This window comes from Pempheris klunzingeri, chromosome 2 (genome assembly GCF_042242105.1).
Source record: "Pempheris klunzingeri isolate RE-2024b chromosome 2, fPemKlu1.hap1, whole genome shotgun sequence".
Lineage (NCBI taxonomy): Eukaryota > Metazoa > Chordata > Actinopteri > Acropomatiformes > Pempheridae > Pempheris > Pempheris klunzingeri.
This window is the reverse complement of record NC_092013.1, coordinates 9499986-9517190: the sequence shown is the minus strand read 5'-3', so window position 1 is coordinate 9517190 and position 17205 is coordinate 9499986. Positions and strand designations below refer to the sequence as shown.

Below are 17205 nucleotides of genomic sequence, written 5' to 3'. Positions count from 1 at the left end.
TATCTCTATAGTAAAAGGCAGGTTTTGTGTGTAAAATCTGATGTCACGAAAAGAAAAGTTTTTTTACTTTAACAGTCCTCAGTTTCTAAACAATAGATTAATTAGGAAAGCAATGTTTGGGACACAAAAAAAAACACAAGAAAAAATGTATTAAAGGTTTGTGGCAATCAATGGTTGACTTCAACATACAGCAAAATCACAGAAATAACCATAAAAAAGTTGTTTAGATTTTGATTTCAAATATACCTGAGAGCAGCAAATATTAGTTACAGTATGGCTTCATTTTCAACATTCAGATCTAAAGTAAAATATTCTAATTTTGAACTGATTTACTAGTGAACCATGTTTACTCCTCCATTTTTCTCATCCTGACAGGGTTTAATACTCTTCATGTTTTTTTCTTTTCCTTTTTGAGACATTTGGTATCCATCTCATCCGAAACACCTCATGATCCTCAGAATTCAAATGTGTCTTTTTTACCGTGAGGTTCAATTTATTGACAGGATTCAGCGAGTTTGGAGTTCTTTTCATTCATCTAAAAATAGACCTCAGTTGTTTTATTGGTTTGTGTGTGTAAGGCAAATTAAGCTTAACGCTTGAAGAACATTTGTGTAATTACACCATCTATATCTCTACTGGAAAATCACATTTAGAGCAATATCAGAAGATTTTGGAGTGATTACAACCTGCATATTTTTTAATGACAGTACGCCGCCTACAGTTTGGCCTGATTAAAAAAGCACAGCAGGTAGTCATGAGATAACAACCAACCTTGATTTGTGACCAATTAAAAGGTCATAATGACAGTTTGGATTTAATTAAACAAATAGTTTTGACATTTGATTATCCTGTAATTCCTGATGCATGTGGCTGGCACAGTTGCCGCAAACTATGCTGTAATGACTGTATATCAGAACAAGCACCCACCCTCTGACAGAACCACAGCGATAAAGCAGCTAGTTTTACTGGCACGGCAGCACAGAGTAAACTCACTGTTCATTCAGTGCGCTACTTTGGTTTTTTTTTTGGGAAGACTTTCTGAGCCTTATTTTTCAGACTACCGTTCTCACCAGTGAGTGTCAGTAACGCACCATCGATAGGAGGAAGTACAGCAGAGCTCTGGTAATGAGCACAGAATGGCTGCAGGCTGTGAGAGCGGCGCTACATATCTGCTGACTTATGCTATTGCTGATAAGAGGGTCCACGTAAGCTCTGATTGTTTTGTTTTTTTACATTCATTATCCTGGTGAGACCCTTTTTTTTTTGGCATTTTATGTTATTTTATTAACTTTCCTGAAATTGACAAAAATAGTGTTTAACCCCTACAAACCCCTGGTTTAACAATGTTACTTAAATCCATGTAATTATAAAGCCCTTCTTTGAGGCACGCATGTAATATAACATATATCATTTTGATCATTCTTGATAAAAACTTTCTGCCAGAAAGTTTGATTAGTCTTACAGCATGAGGGAGCCACAGTCAGCCCTTTGACTGGAGTGACTTTCCAACATCTTGGAGTTGATATGTGGAGATATTATTTATTTTCTCATCTCCAAAACGCACCAGAGCTCAATCATTCGTCCTTGCTCTGATTTTAAGGCTCAGTTTTCATTTCCTAGACACTGCTCAGCCACTGAGGGGGTGCAGGTCCACTCTGACCTTCTCCCCAGTGCTCATCATGCCAATGGTGGGGTACAAGCCTCCTACAGGTAAGGCCACTTCCCTCCTGCCCACCACCTTTCCATTTCTGGTGAAGAACACCTGTTTAAACAAACACAAGGGGACAGCAGAGAGACGACATGAATATCTGCACTGAAGGCGTGAGCGCCTCTGGTTTTATATTCACGCTGATCCAGTTCTACTCTGCAGTCATCCAGTCTGCTCTCTGCACTTCAATCAGCGTCTGGTTTGGATCGGCCGCCAAATAGGACAGGAACAGACTACAATGGACTCTCAGGACATGACTGCAAGCCAGCACACAATGGACACAACATGTTCCAACCTCTCCCCTCTGCTACAGATCACTGTACGCCAAAACACCCGGACACAAGAACAGTTTCTACCCACAAGTCGTCACTCCGATGCACCGTAAACATCAGTGTCAGAAACTATCTGTGCAATAACCCTGTTACACCAAACTTCCACTGTACCTATTCATTCTAAAGTATATTTTTGGAGTTGATGAAAAGGTTTTTAAACATATAATCATTGAATTCAAGAAAGCTGTATATACTGTATCCTATATTTATTCCAGCATATTATATTTTCTAAGTCAAATTCCTTGTATGAGTTCACATATTTGGCAAACAAAGCGAATTCTGATATTCCTAGATTTAAAGTATCTCACCGTGACCTTCCTCCCCTCCAAGTCTTCTCCCTCATCCTCCTCATCTTCATTGCTTGCGTACAAGTCATTCTGGACCTCGCTGGGTTTGGGAAACGCCTCGAGGTCCCAGTCGTCTACGTCATCTGAAAGAACCCAGACGCAGAAAAAGAAAAGAAAGACGATTAGAGATTGTAAAATAATGAGGCACAGTGCTTTGGGAACTATAGAAAAAGACTTTCACCTCCACAGTCAGGGCTGTAGTCACGTGGAAACATGATCCCACAGCCCATGATGTCCCCTTCGAAGCAGCGCGGTCCAAACGCGTCCCCGACCCCGCTGCCCTGGAACAACTTCCCATCATCTACCGAGGACAACAGCTTTAAGTCACATACTGACAAAACACAGGACAACATCTGCCACATTTCTATAAATCGAACACATTTAGTTTAGCTGTGTCAAGTAACCGCTGATCCTATTCAGCCGACGCACACTGTACAGACACACAAACTAATTCCCACTCACTCCTACAAGCAATTTAGAGTTTCCAGTTCACCTGACCTGCATGAATTAGAGTGTGGGAGGAAACCAGAGCAACCTGAGGAAACCCATGCAGACACGGAGGAGAACAAACATTGAGCTGGAAGAAGAGTACTTCTATTGTTGTTTTATTAGAAACTACTCAGCAATGCACCGTTCTGGCTATTTCTGTCTGGTGGAAGCCAAAGACAGCTACATAGAAATAATAATAACCCATTATCAATAATATCATTAATAATCAAATAATAATTAAAAATAAAAACATGCTGACAAATCTGTATTTTGTACCTTTGCCAGAAAGTGTGTGACACAATAAATATGGACAAAATATAAAAAGACACTGGCGCTGCCCATAACACCACAATAATTATTGGGTTGGACTGTAATGTGGATTTCATTAGAAAACACACCAGCCAACACTCACCTGCATGATAGGCTATGGACCCTCTGCTCCAGCCTGGGTGTCTGTTTTTGGGGTAGTCCTGTGAAACCATGATGATGATGTTAATAGTGATCTCAAATAATATACGTTTGGATTCAAACAAAAAAAATATGATTTTGAAGGGCAGTACAGCGGCCATTCAAAATGTTGTATTTTACTTTTAAGCTTCTATGAATTCTATATTTAACTTGTTTAATTTCAATTCAATGACATTCAATGATTCATTTTCAATGACCTTTATCTTCCATTTAATATCATATATTGTATTTGAATGGTTTTTATGTTACATTTATGTCTATTTCATGTGAAGCACGCGGTGCATGATGATGATGATGATGATGATGAGTTTTAGTGGTAGTAGGAGCGTTGGCATTAATCTGATCGGGACAAAGAAGAGTAAAAGCATCGCTGCAAATTACCTTCAGAAGGTTTCCCTAAATAAATTTGGGGTTGCACGCCATGTGACTGCAGAGGAAAATGGCATAATCTATGGGGTATATCATTCAATAGAATATAACAGTTAATTGAGAGGGCTAGAATATTTCAAAGTGATTCATCAGAGACCAGTAGACACCTGCTATTTACTTCTCCAAACCGAGCTGCACTCATTTTATACTGAGCTTCCTGCAAGTGTCACTTCTGTGGAGATTGTTTGTTGGACAAACAGCAAACCAACATCATCTCTCACCAAGCGAAGTGACAGCAGCTAAATCATCTCTAGACTGCAGTGACTTTCTATGGAGGGACGGATTCGTGAATTTTTTGTAATAAAACAGATCTAATATTGACTGGGGGGATAAAGCATGAGAAGATAGCTGAGGGAATAACACAGAATTAAAGAGATAAGGTGTCTGTAATGACTGATGCGTAGAAAACAGTACGACCTTTCCCTGCAGCGACAAAGAGAAAAGGAATGCACTGTGAACAATTGCTCTTTTATCCAATATAAGCAACCACTGAGTAACTACTAACTGTTAAGCATGCGTTACCCTGAGACAGAGACAGAGAGAGACACCTTTGTTTTGATTTTTGTAGTGAGGGGTAACGCTTCCCATCAGCCGACTGATGAATGTTGCAGGAGATGACGGGGGGGATGGTAGAAAACCTCAGGAATGGCCGATTGATGGATTTATAATGCGCCAACAGAACCGCAGACACATCGAGAAAAACAATTCCTGGAAAACAATCAGTGAAATGACAGAGCTCCATTCTCCGTGCCATCTGACCCGAGGGCGCGGCGTGCCCGCACGCAGTAACTAATAGTGGAGGAAGTCAGGGGGAGCTCAATGTTTAAGGGCGAGTGCAACAGTGATCCACCACCTCCCAGGCTGTGAGCACCATCGCAGCTGGCAAAACAGCAGTGTGCTTAGGAAGAGTGACGCTCAGTCAATTAGCGTCCAGCTACCGCGAACAACAAGCAGCAATCTCCGAGCCACTTCATTTCATAACGGTCACTCAAATGACACCGTGACTGCATCCTCAGCAGTTACTACGCTGTTTTATCTATATTGAACAGAACGTGCGCGAGTTCGTGATGACTTTATAGGAGGCCAAATGAAGCCGACTGCATCTCTGATGTGTAAACAGTCAACAGGTCTTCTCTCAGACCCAATCTGTTTCAAAAATACGGATCAACACTTGCCTGCATTTCAGCATTTCTGATTAAATACCAGCTAATTGAGAAAAATTAGTTAGGACATTAACCTAACATTGTTTAGCTTGAGGAACTCTAGCATGCTTATAATTCTTTTTTATTTATTCCTCCTTGTGTCTGGTGACTGACTGCTTGGAAAGAGGAAGTAAAAAAAAAAGAAGGCAGAAACAGAAAGAAAACAGAGACAAAACCGATGCTCTCATCTTATCTCATAACCAACCTTTCACATACTTCACTTTGGTGTTGTAGTTAAACTGGTAGATTAGCATGTAAATGGAACAACCTGCTTTCTTGGAAAACCAGATGTGGGGGTGAAATGAGACAATATTTATTCTGTTGTTAGCTTTTCCTCTTACGGTCATCCATCACTCGGACTGGAAACAGTGAGAGCAGTGGGGCGTATGAGGGAGAGCGATGACGAGGAGCGGGCAGAAGGGGGATAGAAGTTTTCTTTACCGACAGATAACCACAGAGCTTGTACAGCGGGTGTCATCATGGTGTGTCAATGATTATGACATATGATCGTTATGGCGATGACTGAAACGAGGAGGCTCTTACCCTGCGTGCCAGCCCCAGGGCGATGTAACACTTCTCTCCAGCATCCGTGATCTCAAGCTCATAGTAGTGGAAGCGTGTGTTGAGAGGCCGACGGGCCTGAGCCAAGCCCACGTCCACGATGCTCTTCCCTTTACCCACGTACTCCAGCAGCTGTGGAAACAACGGCGACACTTGCAGGTTAAGACTGGACACAGAAACTGGATTCATGTGTTTCTTAGCACATTTCTTAGTATGAGAAAACAATAGAGCATTTATGTGAAAATATTAATTTAAAACAGTATGATACTGTGCCCCATGGAATTTTGCTTAATGCTGACTATTAAAAAAAAAATCCCTGTAAATGTCAATTTAAACTTAAATGTTAATTCTGGTCCCCACTTTGCTATTACTTAAATGATTTCACGGTTAATTTATTCCTTTTAGCCTCTTTTATCTTGTGGTTTTCATTTTCCAATCTCCAAACTCCACTCTAATCCACTTTTTTTTCCTGTTGCTCTTTTCAGCTAAAAACCTCTGATAAACCTACTACGTGTTACCTGCCCAGCACCAAACGACAGACAGACAGACAAAGACAGCAACTACCTTATTGGTGAAAACCGTGAAGCACCTAACGGGTAAAGAGATATTTCTCTCAGTAGCTGATCGAGACAAACAGAGCTAAAAGAAGAGTGAATATTGGATTTACATTTGCAGTGTGGCCAAAAACACGACTCCATCAAATGCTAATGTTGCTTCATGGCTGCTGAATGTGTGACCAGGTGATGTTGCTACTGTCCTTGCTAAGCATTCGCCGCAACTTTGTAAAGTTATAGAATATCAAAATTGTATATTTAGCTTGTTCTGCTGCCTCCAAGAGGCAAAAAAAAAAAAAAAAAAAAAAAAAATCAATGAATGCAGATTTAATGGGAGACAGTGATCTTAGAAAGTCTTGGAAAGGAAAAGTTGAATAAGCAATAAAAACATTGCAATATTATTCAAATCAATACATGTCTGACTTAATGAGCTTCATCTACTTGGGTTACTGTTTTATCATTTGAAAATATAATGTGGCTGCTGTTCAGAAAAAGTTGCATGGGCTCGTTTTAAGCGGTCTCTCTGTCCCATATAGATGGATAGAGAGATGAAGTGCTGCCCTATTCCCAAGGCTTCTGTTCCAATAACCTCCATAACACATAATGCACTATTTTCATTGTTTTTTTCTTAATCCGTGCAAACAGTGTGTAGACGTTAATGAGGAATAAAACGACTTGCCATATTTTCTATTGACTTTAAATTAATAAAAAAAAAAAAAAAAGCTTTTCCATCAAAACATCCTGGTTATTTGTGTCGTTAACTAAATAAATGAACTAAATAAACACGACCTAGCTTTGGTAAAGCAGGTTTTTAAACCTACTCTATGTTTAGTGTGTCAACAAAGCTGGAGGAAGAGTATTTTCGAGTTATTATAATGAAAAAAATCCTGGACTTGATCCCAGAATGTACACTGCTTTGCACTGCTAGTGATAGCATGTCTGATTTTGCACTGGCATGGCTGCTGCTCCGTTCACAGGTTGGTAGAGACGGGACTTGAATATGATGAGAGAGCATGTTTTATTCACACATTATCCTATTAAGGATGTTAGATGAGGAGATGAAAATATGGGTCGCAACGTCATGCAATTCTTTCCTCCTGGAAAAATAGGGCAGGATTTGGATTCGTCATCCCTGCACTGTGTTTGGGTACTAAAAGCAACAGAGATAGCGTGAATGTTTACTACACGCAGCACAGGAAGTCAACACCACCAAAGCTGAATCCTTTTCCAGGGTGATCTTTCCCCAGATGTCATCAGAGCACACATGGGACCACAACACAACCATGTCTATATTAACATTATTAGCAAAAAAAAAAAAGGGTGTCGTCCACCATGGGTGGCCAGGCCCTACATAAATCCACTCTTCTTTTATTAACAAACAGCTAGTTGCATTAGATTTCAAAAACAGACCAACAGTGTTTGAAATGTGAGATCTCATTAAACCAAACACTCAGTTCACTTCAGCACCAATAACAACATGATACTGGTTTATCATTTTAAATCTTATATTGTGCACCTATTTAAATGACTCCCATCCATCAGCATTGACAGCCTGATTCATTTTGGGAAAACTTGTGTTTTCTTAATACACTCTACTTTACCTCCTTTTTTGTCAGTGTGTAAGCACAACCTGAAGAGGTAAACAGCCGCTCCAGTGTTGTAACTGCAGCTGACCTCATTTGGATGAAAGCTGATAGTAAATCACTAACTGATCTGTAAACAGCTGGACCAGGTTCTGTTTATTTGTAGGCAATATTGGATTTTGTGTGTCTCAATAAACATTAGTGTGCAAACTACCTGCGTGTCAACTTTTCAAGACTGTGTCCAAATAAATGCCTGACGTAACACGCTAGCACTTGAAATTGTTGCTTGGACAAATTGAGAGGTAATAATTACAAGACACAAAACGTAAAAAAAAAAAAAGCAATATCAAAGCACAGTAGTCTTCCCCCCTCATGAGCCTTGAAATCCCACAGAAGAACACCACTCTTGCTTGGTTACTGACGTGGTTTCTGTTCTGACAGCTCTCATGCAGTGTTAAGACCTGCACGTAATTGATGAGTTGCAGGGAGATCAGACTGCGGTTTGTGGGCCGTGCATTCATACAGGACAGGGCCGCATTTGTAGCAATAAAGGATGATTAAATGCGCAGGTGGCATACAGGTTACTCGCTCCTGCCCGCGGGCTATACAGCTGCGATCTCCTCCCATCCTCTTTCAGTTCAGGACTCGTGTGTATCAACGCCTGAATCAGACACAAACACGGCAGCTCTGCCATCACAGGGAGGGTGGAGACCCAACCAGAGAGAGAGTCAAGTATTTTTTCATACAAGCTATCTTCTCTTATTACATAATATGTTATTATGTAATATATTATTGTGTATTGTATATTTATATATAAATATTATTACATTAATTAGCAAAAGCTAATATTTACTTAAGAATTTGGTTCAGCACTTGGTATCTTTAAGTTTGCACTTTGCCTTATTCAATGAGGCCGGAGTAATCCAGAGTAAAAAAAATCTATATGGAAGATCAATAAGCCTTATTGATCTTCCATATAGATTTTTTTATTCTGGATTTAACATAGACCCAATAATTCCATGTAAGGGTCACTGATACCATGCTTGTCAGCATATTTCTTATTTGATTTTGAAGAAAGCCAACTGAGAAGACAGAGTCAGACTTGGTAAGAGTTTGTATGTGTCAGGTCATGCTGACCAGAATATAAACAGCTAGGGTTAGGCGTCTTCATAAACTTTTTGTTTAATAAAAACTTCTCCAATGTAGCTCTGCACTCCTGAAACAGAGACTCACAATGGGCATTTTCAAAAAAAACTATCAAATGTGATGCAGCAGAACCGCAGATATTGTTTTTTTTGTTTTTATTACACACATTATTCTTCCTTGTCAAAAACTGATGCCTACATTACCCACAATGCAACTTTATCTGCAGACAGGATGGAGATTCGAGTGCATTATGTTGCTGTAGCTGTTACTGCAGCCTCGGGCCTCAAGCAGAGATGAGGATGCTGATGTAAATGTAACTGAGCCTAAGTAGTTTTCACATTATGACAAGGACCTCTGTGAGTTATGGAGTGACAAACAAGTGATGTAATGTCCTTAAAATGTGGTCTATGGAGTCAAGCTTCAAATATTAGCCAACCTTAATAAAAGCTTTCTGATGTTTTCCACACCAATAATCTGGTGTATGCAGATACTCCCTCTGCTTCATCATTACTCAGCATGAACCTCAGCACGACAACCAGTCACCTTTAATGCCCCTGACTGGTGGACCTGCTCACAGCAGGACTGGTAATATATATATATATACATATATATTTTCACAGGACTTACCGTGCCGGTCACCTTGACGTCATGGAGACGGCTCCAGTCCTCTTCATGACTATCAACTATCATCTGTCCATCATCCTCCTCCATCCCCCAGTCGGCGTTCAGGTCCAACAGCACTTCTTCCCCCAAAGAGTGCATTCCCACAGCAGGGTAGAGAGCATCGGGGGATGCTGGGATTTCCACACTGCCGACCTAGGCACACATTCAGATACAGTGTTGTTTAGGGAGCAGTAACTTGGAACTATGAATAAATTCACTTGTAAAATTGTGCTGGTTGAATAAATTCTGTCTACGGTGATGTGATGGAGTGGAGCACTTACTTCTTTGCCATTCTTGGTAAAAAACACTGTTAACTGTCCATCATCTGAGTCCAGGGATATTCCACAGCCGATTCGGTCACCTCTGCAGCATTTTGGACCAAACTGCTGCCCTACGGTGTTGCCATTATACAGTCTGTGGAAAGACAAGTAGAGGCGGTTAAATGGCTAATCATGAAGGCTAATTATTTTCAGATTTTGCAGGTGTTTCTTCCAGTAACAGAAAATGAAGGAAAAAATAGAACTTAATCAGCAGCTCACCTGCATTATTTCCCTATAAGGAATGGTAAAATTAAGAAAAAATATACTGTAAATGTTTATACTGCCTGGAGTTTGTGCTGCAAATTGCATTTTATTTTCTCCTGGATTTTTATACTACTTAATTTTTCCGAAAATAATGGAGCACCCTGCTGACCTAAGACTTTAAGGTGCTGCACCATGAGCAGAAATGTCCTCGAATCCAGCAGGAGACTTTTGCTCAGTGTCATCCTCCGGTCATCTCTCTACTGTCATTCCCGGTCATCTCTCTACTGCCTGAGCTCTAATGAAGGCATAAAACTTTCCCTGTGATGGAGACAGCAGGGCTTCTGCGCTGTTAGTCTGACTTTTTTCGGTGTTTCAGCATTGTCTTGGATTTACATTTATTATCATAAACACAAGGACACATAGGTGAAACATTCAGAGGGTAGATAACTAAACTTACAGTACAATAAAATCAGATCAGTCTCAGTAGAGATGAACACACACATAAAGAGTCACAAGAATATTTCAGGATTCATATATAGATGATTCTCCCCACATGCTAAGCAGGAGGGAGGATATCATCCAATGTCATCACGTAGCTGCACAATACACTAATACTGTAAAACAACTTCTCACCTGTGAAATGTTACTCCTTTTTGCTTAGTTTTGGCAATTTTCTTGTTAGAACGTCTCAAAAGGAGCAGAAAATTGGCATTTTTCACATTTTTAACTCATAATGCCATATATATATATATATAGCCTTCACTACACAGTGTGCATATCTATGAGTGTGATGCTCTGTGATCACACTAAATCATACTCTTGAGTTTCCACTTATCTTCACTTATCTCCGAATCGAGCTGTGTCAGAGGAGTCTCACAAAACACACACACAGTAATGCAGTTAAGTTCACACACGTTAAGCAGTTTGTAAATGCAGGTTCTACAGGTTTGTTAATTAAATGTAACAACACCCAAATCTGTTTTTGATGAAACTGAAAATACTTTTAAAAACATATATTTGTGGATGATCTTTTTCTTATATATGGATTTTTTTTTACATTTATAGACACAACGCTAAATATCTAGATGTGCATTGAAAAATATGTATATATCAATAATTAATACTAAAATATAAATGAATACAATTATGAATCCTTCGGTGTGCATTCATACTGAAACTGATCTGACTCCATACAGCAAACCTTCATCCACTTCCTAAAATGTTAGACTAAGTGCTCTCGCACACTGAATGACAGAGCTCGCGCTAAAAGTGGTGACAGCTTCTGAGAAGTGAGCATGAAATATGCAAGTTTCCCCAGTCAGGACTTCCCCCAATTCATCTCAAGTGAACTCCTCATTAACAGACACTGAAAACACATTGAGAGGAGATCTCTTAGGGCCCAGTGTGGGCAGGAGGAAGGATTACAGCAACAAAAACCAGGCTCATATGAAAGCCTGCTGTTGTTTTAAAACAGACAGTACATTAGCCTACTGCATCTCCACGTCTTGTATCAAATAGACCATATTCGGTCCACAGTATATGTAAAGAAAATCATCATTGCCACGTACTTGCCATCATCAGCATGAAAAGCCACAGAATGGGGGAGCCAGCCCGGCTGATGGTCCAGCTTATAGAACTGAGGCACCAAACCAACAGCGATCATTCCCCGCACTCCTGTATCGATGATGGTCACCTGCAGAGACCACGGGAGGAGAATTATCAACCAAGAAAAGACGGTCAGATTCAGAGACGCGAGCATCAACACACAGCCGGTAGCTTTACATTGTGATGCTAAAACATACATAACTTGGACTTTCCGATTTCAATACAGGAAGAACATTAACCTACAGAATGATATACACACCTCAAAACTAAAAAAAAAAATAACGTACCCGTCCTTTAATTACAATCCACTACTTTACACTATCTGGTAGTTAAGAGTCTTACACATTTTAAGGTTAGAAAATCATACAAGGGGACATAAAAGTTTCAAAATGTCAGCTTGAGTGCCGCAGGTTTATTTGCCAGAAAAGATTGTCGTTTCTGCTCCTTCAGGCTCCAACCCAGATTTTTACAAGCCATTGCTTTTGGCTTTCGGGCTGGCACCCCTTCTCTTTTCACTTCATCAAGTTTCCAAACCAAGCTGAAACTATATGGTCTCTCTTTGTACAGCGCTGCATGTTGGTTCACAGTGAAAACCCCTCAGTAAAGAGCTGGCCTTTACCATTGTTATCATAACTGAATAGTGACCAGATGACATCATCCCTGGGGAGCCCTACATGGACTGCGCTGCACTGCAATCGGAGCGCTGCTGGCAAATCCAGGGCAAGGAGAAGAGGAAACTTTTAAGTTCTTTCCCATGACCTCAACTGTGCTCTCCTGAGAATGAAAAGTAACACGTCCCTTCTTCTGTGTCAGTGCAAAACATGCAGATGAACTCTAAAAATCTACCGTCAGATCTACAATCGTTTATTAGCTCACATGCCCATTTACGCAAATCGCTTCCTCCCTCCTCCTACGTGACACCCACAAAGTGAGTCACAATAATGAAGCACACAAAAGTATAAAAGGTTGGGAGGGTTATTTAGTGTTTCACTCCGTGTCAGACCGGGACAGGATGTGTGTGTTAGACAAGTTCGAACTTGGTTGATTCAGAGAAACAGTCACTGTCTTGGGATGTTTGTGTGCTGCATTGTCTAGATTACCAAGAGCAGTGACATAAACAAACCAGCACATGATTCGTAATGAGCCGCAATTCATTTGGCTCTGTTGAAACAAATTTGTCAGGGCTGAGATCAGACAACTCCTGCATGTAAAGTAAAGAGCATCACTCTGTTTTTTCTTTCTTTGTTATAGTGAGTGTGCTACACTACTGACCTCATTACAAGCTGACAGATTTTACTGGCTACTAGCTGAGGCTGTTTAAAACTAAAGTCTGAATCTGACTTGTGCTGACAATATGATGGAAGTATTGATCGTGTGCGTATTTAAGACCCAATTTCACAGGATTCCCATTTTCACGGCAAAATCAAGAAAGCCAGCTGGGATTGGCTTCAGCTCCCCTGTGACCGTGACGGATATTGATAATGGATGGATGGATGGATGGAAATCAACAGATATGGGCCAAATCTGTGAAGCCTGTGTCTGTCTTCCTCTGTCTGCGTTTGTTGTCATTGTAAACGGCGTATTTGATGCTAAAATGGAGGGCTTGACAGGCATAGCAACAGTAACTATGGGGTGGGGCTCAAAACACATTTGTATGAAGTGAATAAATATTAAAAGCATTTATTCTAAATCTGCAGGCAATGTGACTAAATTCACTGAGTGAAGACTAAAGCTCTTCCTACTTGGTTTTTCAGACCCCAAAATATATTATTGTCTTGTCTTAATCACAAAGGCTCTATAATGATGCAATCAAAAGACACCAAGACATATTTTTTTTCAGCACTAATTGATCTTGATACATTGACTGAACAGTGTGTCAACATCAAAGTGGTTCAAGCACAAGATACAAACAGGAAAACCTGCTCAGCATTCAGAAGTGATTCAGTGTGAATATCATTGGTGTTATTTTCTGTGCTGGGACTGACACTTAACAGCTAATAGTGCCTCAGTCTTTGGTGTAAATTGTTTTGGCATACATGATTTCAGCGTTAGCTTCAGCAGTTATTGTACGTCCAGTCCCGGCTTACAATGTAAAAAGAGCTGCCAAATAATTCAATAAATCTATTTCCAAGCTGAAAGATCTTTGTTTTTCACGTAAGTGCTGCTTCTGGGAAGCGAAACGATTTCTTTTTCATCATGGCTCAAAAAGATGAAGGTAAGCAGTCAGGCAAGATGGCCTGCCAAGTCTCCTCTCATCAACACACAACAAGGGCTGCATCCTAAATCCATAATAAATACTAATGCTAAAAAGTTAACACTTTAATCATCACGATCTTCACAGGTTTGACAGATGGCGTGCAAGAAATTAATGTATAGAGCTCTGAGGACCTCCTCTATTTCTGTAATGCACTGAACTGTGGGACAAGAAGTGTCCATCAACGCTACAAAAAATAATTTTTTTACATGCGTCCTATATTTATAATCCATCCATTATCTTATACCGCTTATCCTTCAGGGTCGCGAGGGGGCTGGCGCCAATTCCAGCTGACACTGGGTGAGAGGTGGGGTACACCAGTCAGTCACAGGGCCGACACATAGAGACAGACAACCATTCACACTCACACTCACACTCACACCTACGGCAATTTAGAGTCACCAATTAACCTGCATGTCTTTGGACTGTGGGAGGAAGCCGGAGTCCTCGGAGAGAACCCACACAAACACGGCTTATACTGCGACCCAGCCGGCAGATTTAAAGGTTCGAACTCAAGAATAACAAGTGTAACTATAATATTTCCCTGATTAAGTGTTTTGTTTTGACTCCTGTGTCGTTATAATAAATGGTAAATATATACATACATTTACATTACATCCTCATTCACACTGCATTCACACAGGGAGAATCTAAGTTGGAGGAGACTTGTCTTTTCACACATTCACACACTGAAGCTGTGGATCAGGAGTAAGTTCCCCTAATAATCATGGACATGATCAGCTCTTACTTCATAATAGCGGTTTCTTCTGGACAACGGCCTGGCCGCCACAAAACATCCAACTTCATCTGAATTCCCATGATACCTACAATGAGATCCAAAAAGAAAAACAAAATATTAACATAACCATCACTTCTGCCAAATGCGAGCAAAGTGGAGGGTTGGCTAAGCAGGCTCAAAGACTTCGCCTCCAGTCCAAAGTGTCTGCGGCTCATCACTGGTACCTGAGTATGTCTCCGTCCCTCAGCATCCTTTTGAGCCGCTCCCGGTATCGCACTGCTCGCACTTCACGAATTTCTCGAATTCGTCTCCTCCAGTTCAGAAAGCGATAGTGAAGGTTTATGTCGTCCATGTCTGAAAATCATTACAATCTAGGACACAGGGCAAAGAAATCAAAAAGATGTATTACTGCATCACAGAATCGTAAAAACAAGGCCAAACAACATTAGATAGTTATTTAAAGGCAAAAGGAAGCTTTTATAATTTGAGCCTGATGATTTTTTTTTATTTAAACAAACAAACGTTCCAGTGTTTCTTCAGTCTGTCATTGTAGCCGTAAAAGCTGCTGGGAAAAGAGATACCTTAAAGTAAAAGCAGTAGTAGCACAGGACAACATATTTGACCGCAACATGATTTCCGCTGCTGCCTGACAACAACAAGGACCTGGCTTTGAACCTCAGGCCAAGCCCTTCCTGTGAGAGCGGTTGGTGCATTTGTGTTTTTCCATTTACGTTTAATCCCACATTCCTAAGACAAGCAAAGGCTCGGACAGCGACTGTGCGCTGCCCGCAGGCCTGAACACACGTCCCCTATTCATGTAAGTGCTGAGATGGTCAGGTGTGTCCCTTAGGTGTCTCCCACCCAATGCTGACGTCAACAGAGTGAAGTATAGCCTGGCTCTTGTGTTAATGCCTGGGTATAAGAGACAGTCAGTGATGCGTTTCTGGTCTTTCTCTACCTGAAACACTGCAAACCTAAATGCCAACATTTCAACTCAGTGCCTCACTGGTGTAGGGTAGCAAATAATTATTGTTTTTATTACTAATTATTATTGTTTTCTCAAATCATGAATCAATTTAGTCTATAAAATGTCTGAACAACAGTTCAAAACCTAAAAGAAAATCAGTTAACAACAGAATAAGAAAGAAAAACAGAAAATCTACAAACTTGAAATACAGGAACTGAGGAATGGCATTTCTACTGAATAAATCACTTCAACGATTTTTATTTCTGTCAATCAACTCACCAATGACTTGTTTCAGGTCAAATTGACATACCACATGTAATCTAGTATGCCTCTGCCCTCTGCTAAGTTATTTAAATCAGCTTTTCTCGGATCCACGTAAATAAATAACTCAGTGCAGACGTATTTTACTGCGTAGTAAAGTTGCGTAGGGGTAAAATATGCTCCTCTTGAAACATGAAAAGCGAAAGGAAATTATGAGCTAATTTTTCCAAAGCGATGAGAAAACAAAGATCTCATCCCAGACGCGTCTGAATGCAACAGTAGAGTATCTAACTTGAGTATGTGTTTTCATAAAGTAAACAAATACCCGAGCTATAACCACATACTATCATTTGTGGCGTGTTGACCTCTTCGATGTACCTATTTACGAGGCGACCCTAAAGGCAGCATCTCATTTCCCAGACTCGGTTGGCCGGCGAGCTGCTTTCAAGACACAACATAATCACGCTGTGCGGCTCATAATGTGCCTTAAACATGACTATACCTCAGGTCATCAACAAACTGTCCAAAGCCTACGTGTCCTGTGTTGGTTCCTTACTGTTTTAAAACTTGTAACGCGTCGTCCTTCGGGTTTTCTCCCAATTTTAAGGAGCTGAAGTCTGTCACTTTACGTCCAACCTGCGCTGTCGGAAGTCCCGCCCTCCCAGCCAATCAGAGCACAGGATTAATTCAGAGCGTGTGTACAGTAGACGCTTAACCTGTGCAGTGCCGCGTGTGTGTGTGTGTGTGTGTGTGTGTGTGTGTGTGCGTGTGTGTGTGTGTGTGTTAAAAAAGTTTTTTTTCCTTTAGTTTTACAGATGGCGTGTTACGTCTGTTTTACATGAGCAGTACACACAAATCAACCAAGGATGAATTCTGAAAAAAAAAAAGACTTGAAGACGTTAAAATAAATAAGCAGTGACTTCAATGTCATAATAAAACTTTTTTCTTTCATACAAAAATAATAATATGAAATTTTATTTTCTGAGACGAGCCTTATACCAACATTGTCTGGATAGACAGGGATTGTTTGGTACCTTTCCTTTAAGGGTTCCTTTATGACCCTTTCAATGTTGAGCATAAGCTCCCATTAGTAAATTATACTAGAGGGGGACCATATGGATAAAACCTTCCATCAAAAAGGACAAATGTAATTTTATGTTGTGATATATAGGATATAAATCAGGCCGGTATCTTTTCTAGAACTGAATTAAGAAGCTGTCATATTCAATACATATAAAGAAAATCCAGATACATTGTCACTGCACAAATCCTGCAAATTCAGTATCTTCCACTGAGGCTTAATACATCTAAAGATATTCAGGGGCAAACTGAAAGATCATCTGTATATGGTGAGAAATGATATTTACGTCATC

General features: G+C 40.3%; 1 protein-coding gene across 1 annotated transcript; it reads right to left on the bottom strand.

Annotated features, from left to right (window-relative positions):
- Positions 1–89: 89 nt before the first annotated feature.
- On the bottom strand, positions 90–16480 carry LOC139211895 (SPRY domain-containing protein 3-like). Its single transcript, XM_070842319.1, has 11 exons — positions 16389–16480; positions 14829–14975; positions 14614–14689; positions 11575–11699; positions 9764–9896; positions 9447–9635; positions 5519–5668; positions 3289–3346; positions 2569–2688; positions 2349–2470; positions 90–1762 (listed from the first exon to the last, which is right to left on the bottom strand). Exons 2-11 carry the CDS (start codon positions 14954–14956, stop codon positions 1628–1630), a joined length of 1236 nt encoding a protein of 411 aa, XP_070698420.1. The 5' UTR covers positions 14957–14975; positions 16389–16480; the 3' UTR covers positions 90–1627.
- Between the last annotated feature and the right edge of the window lie 725 nt (positions 16481–17205).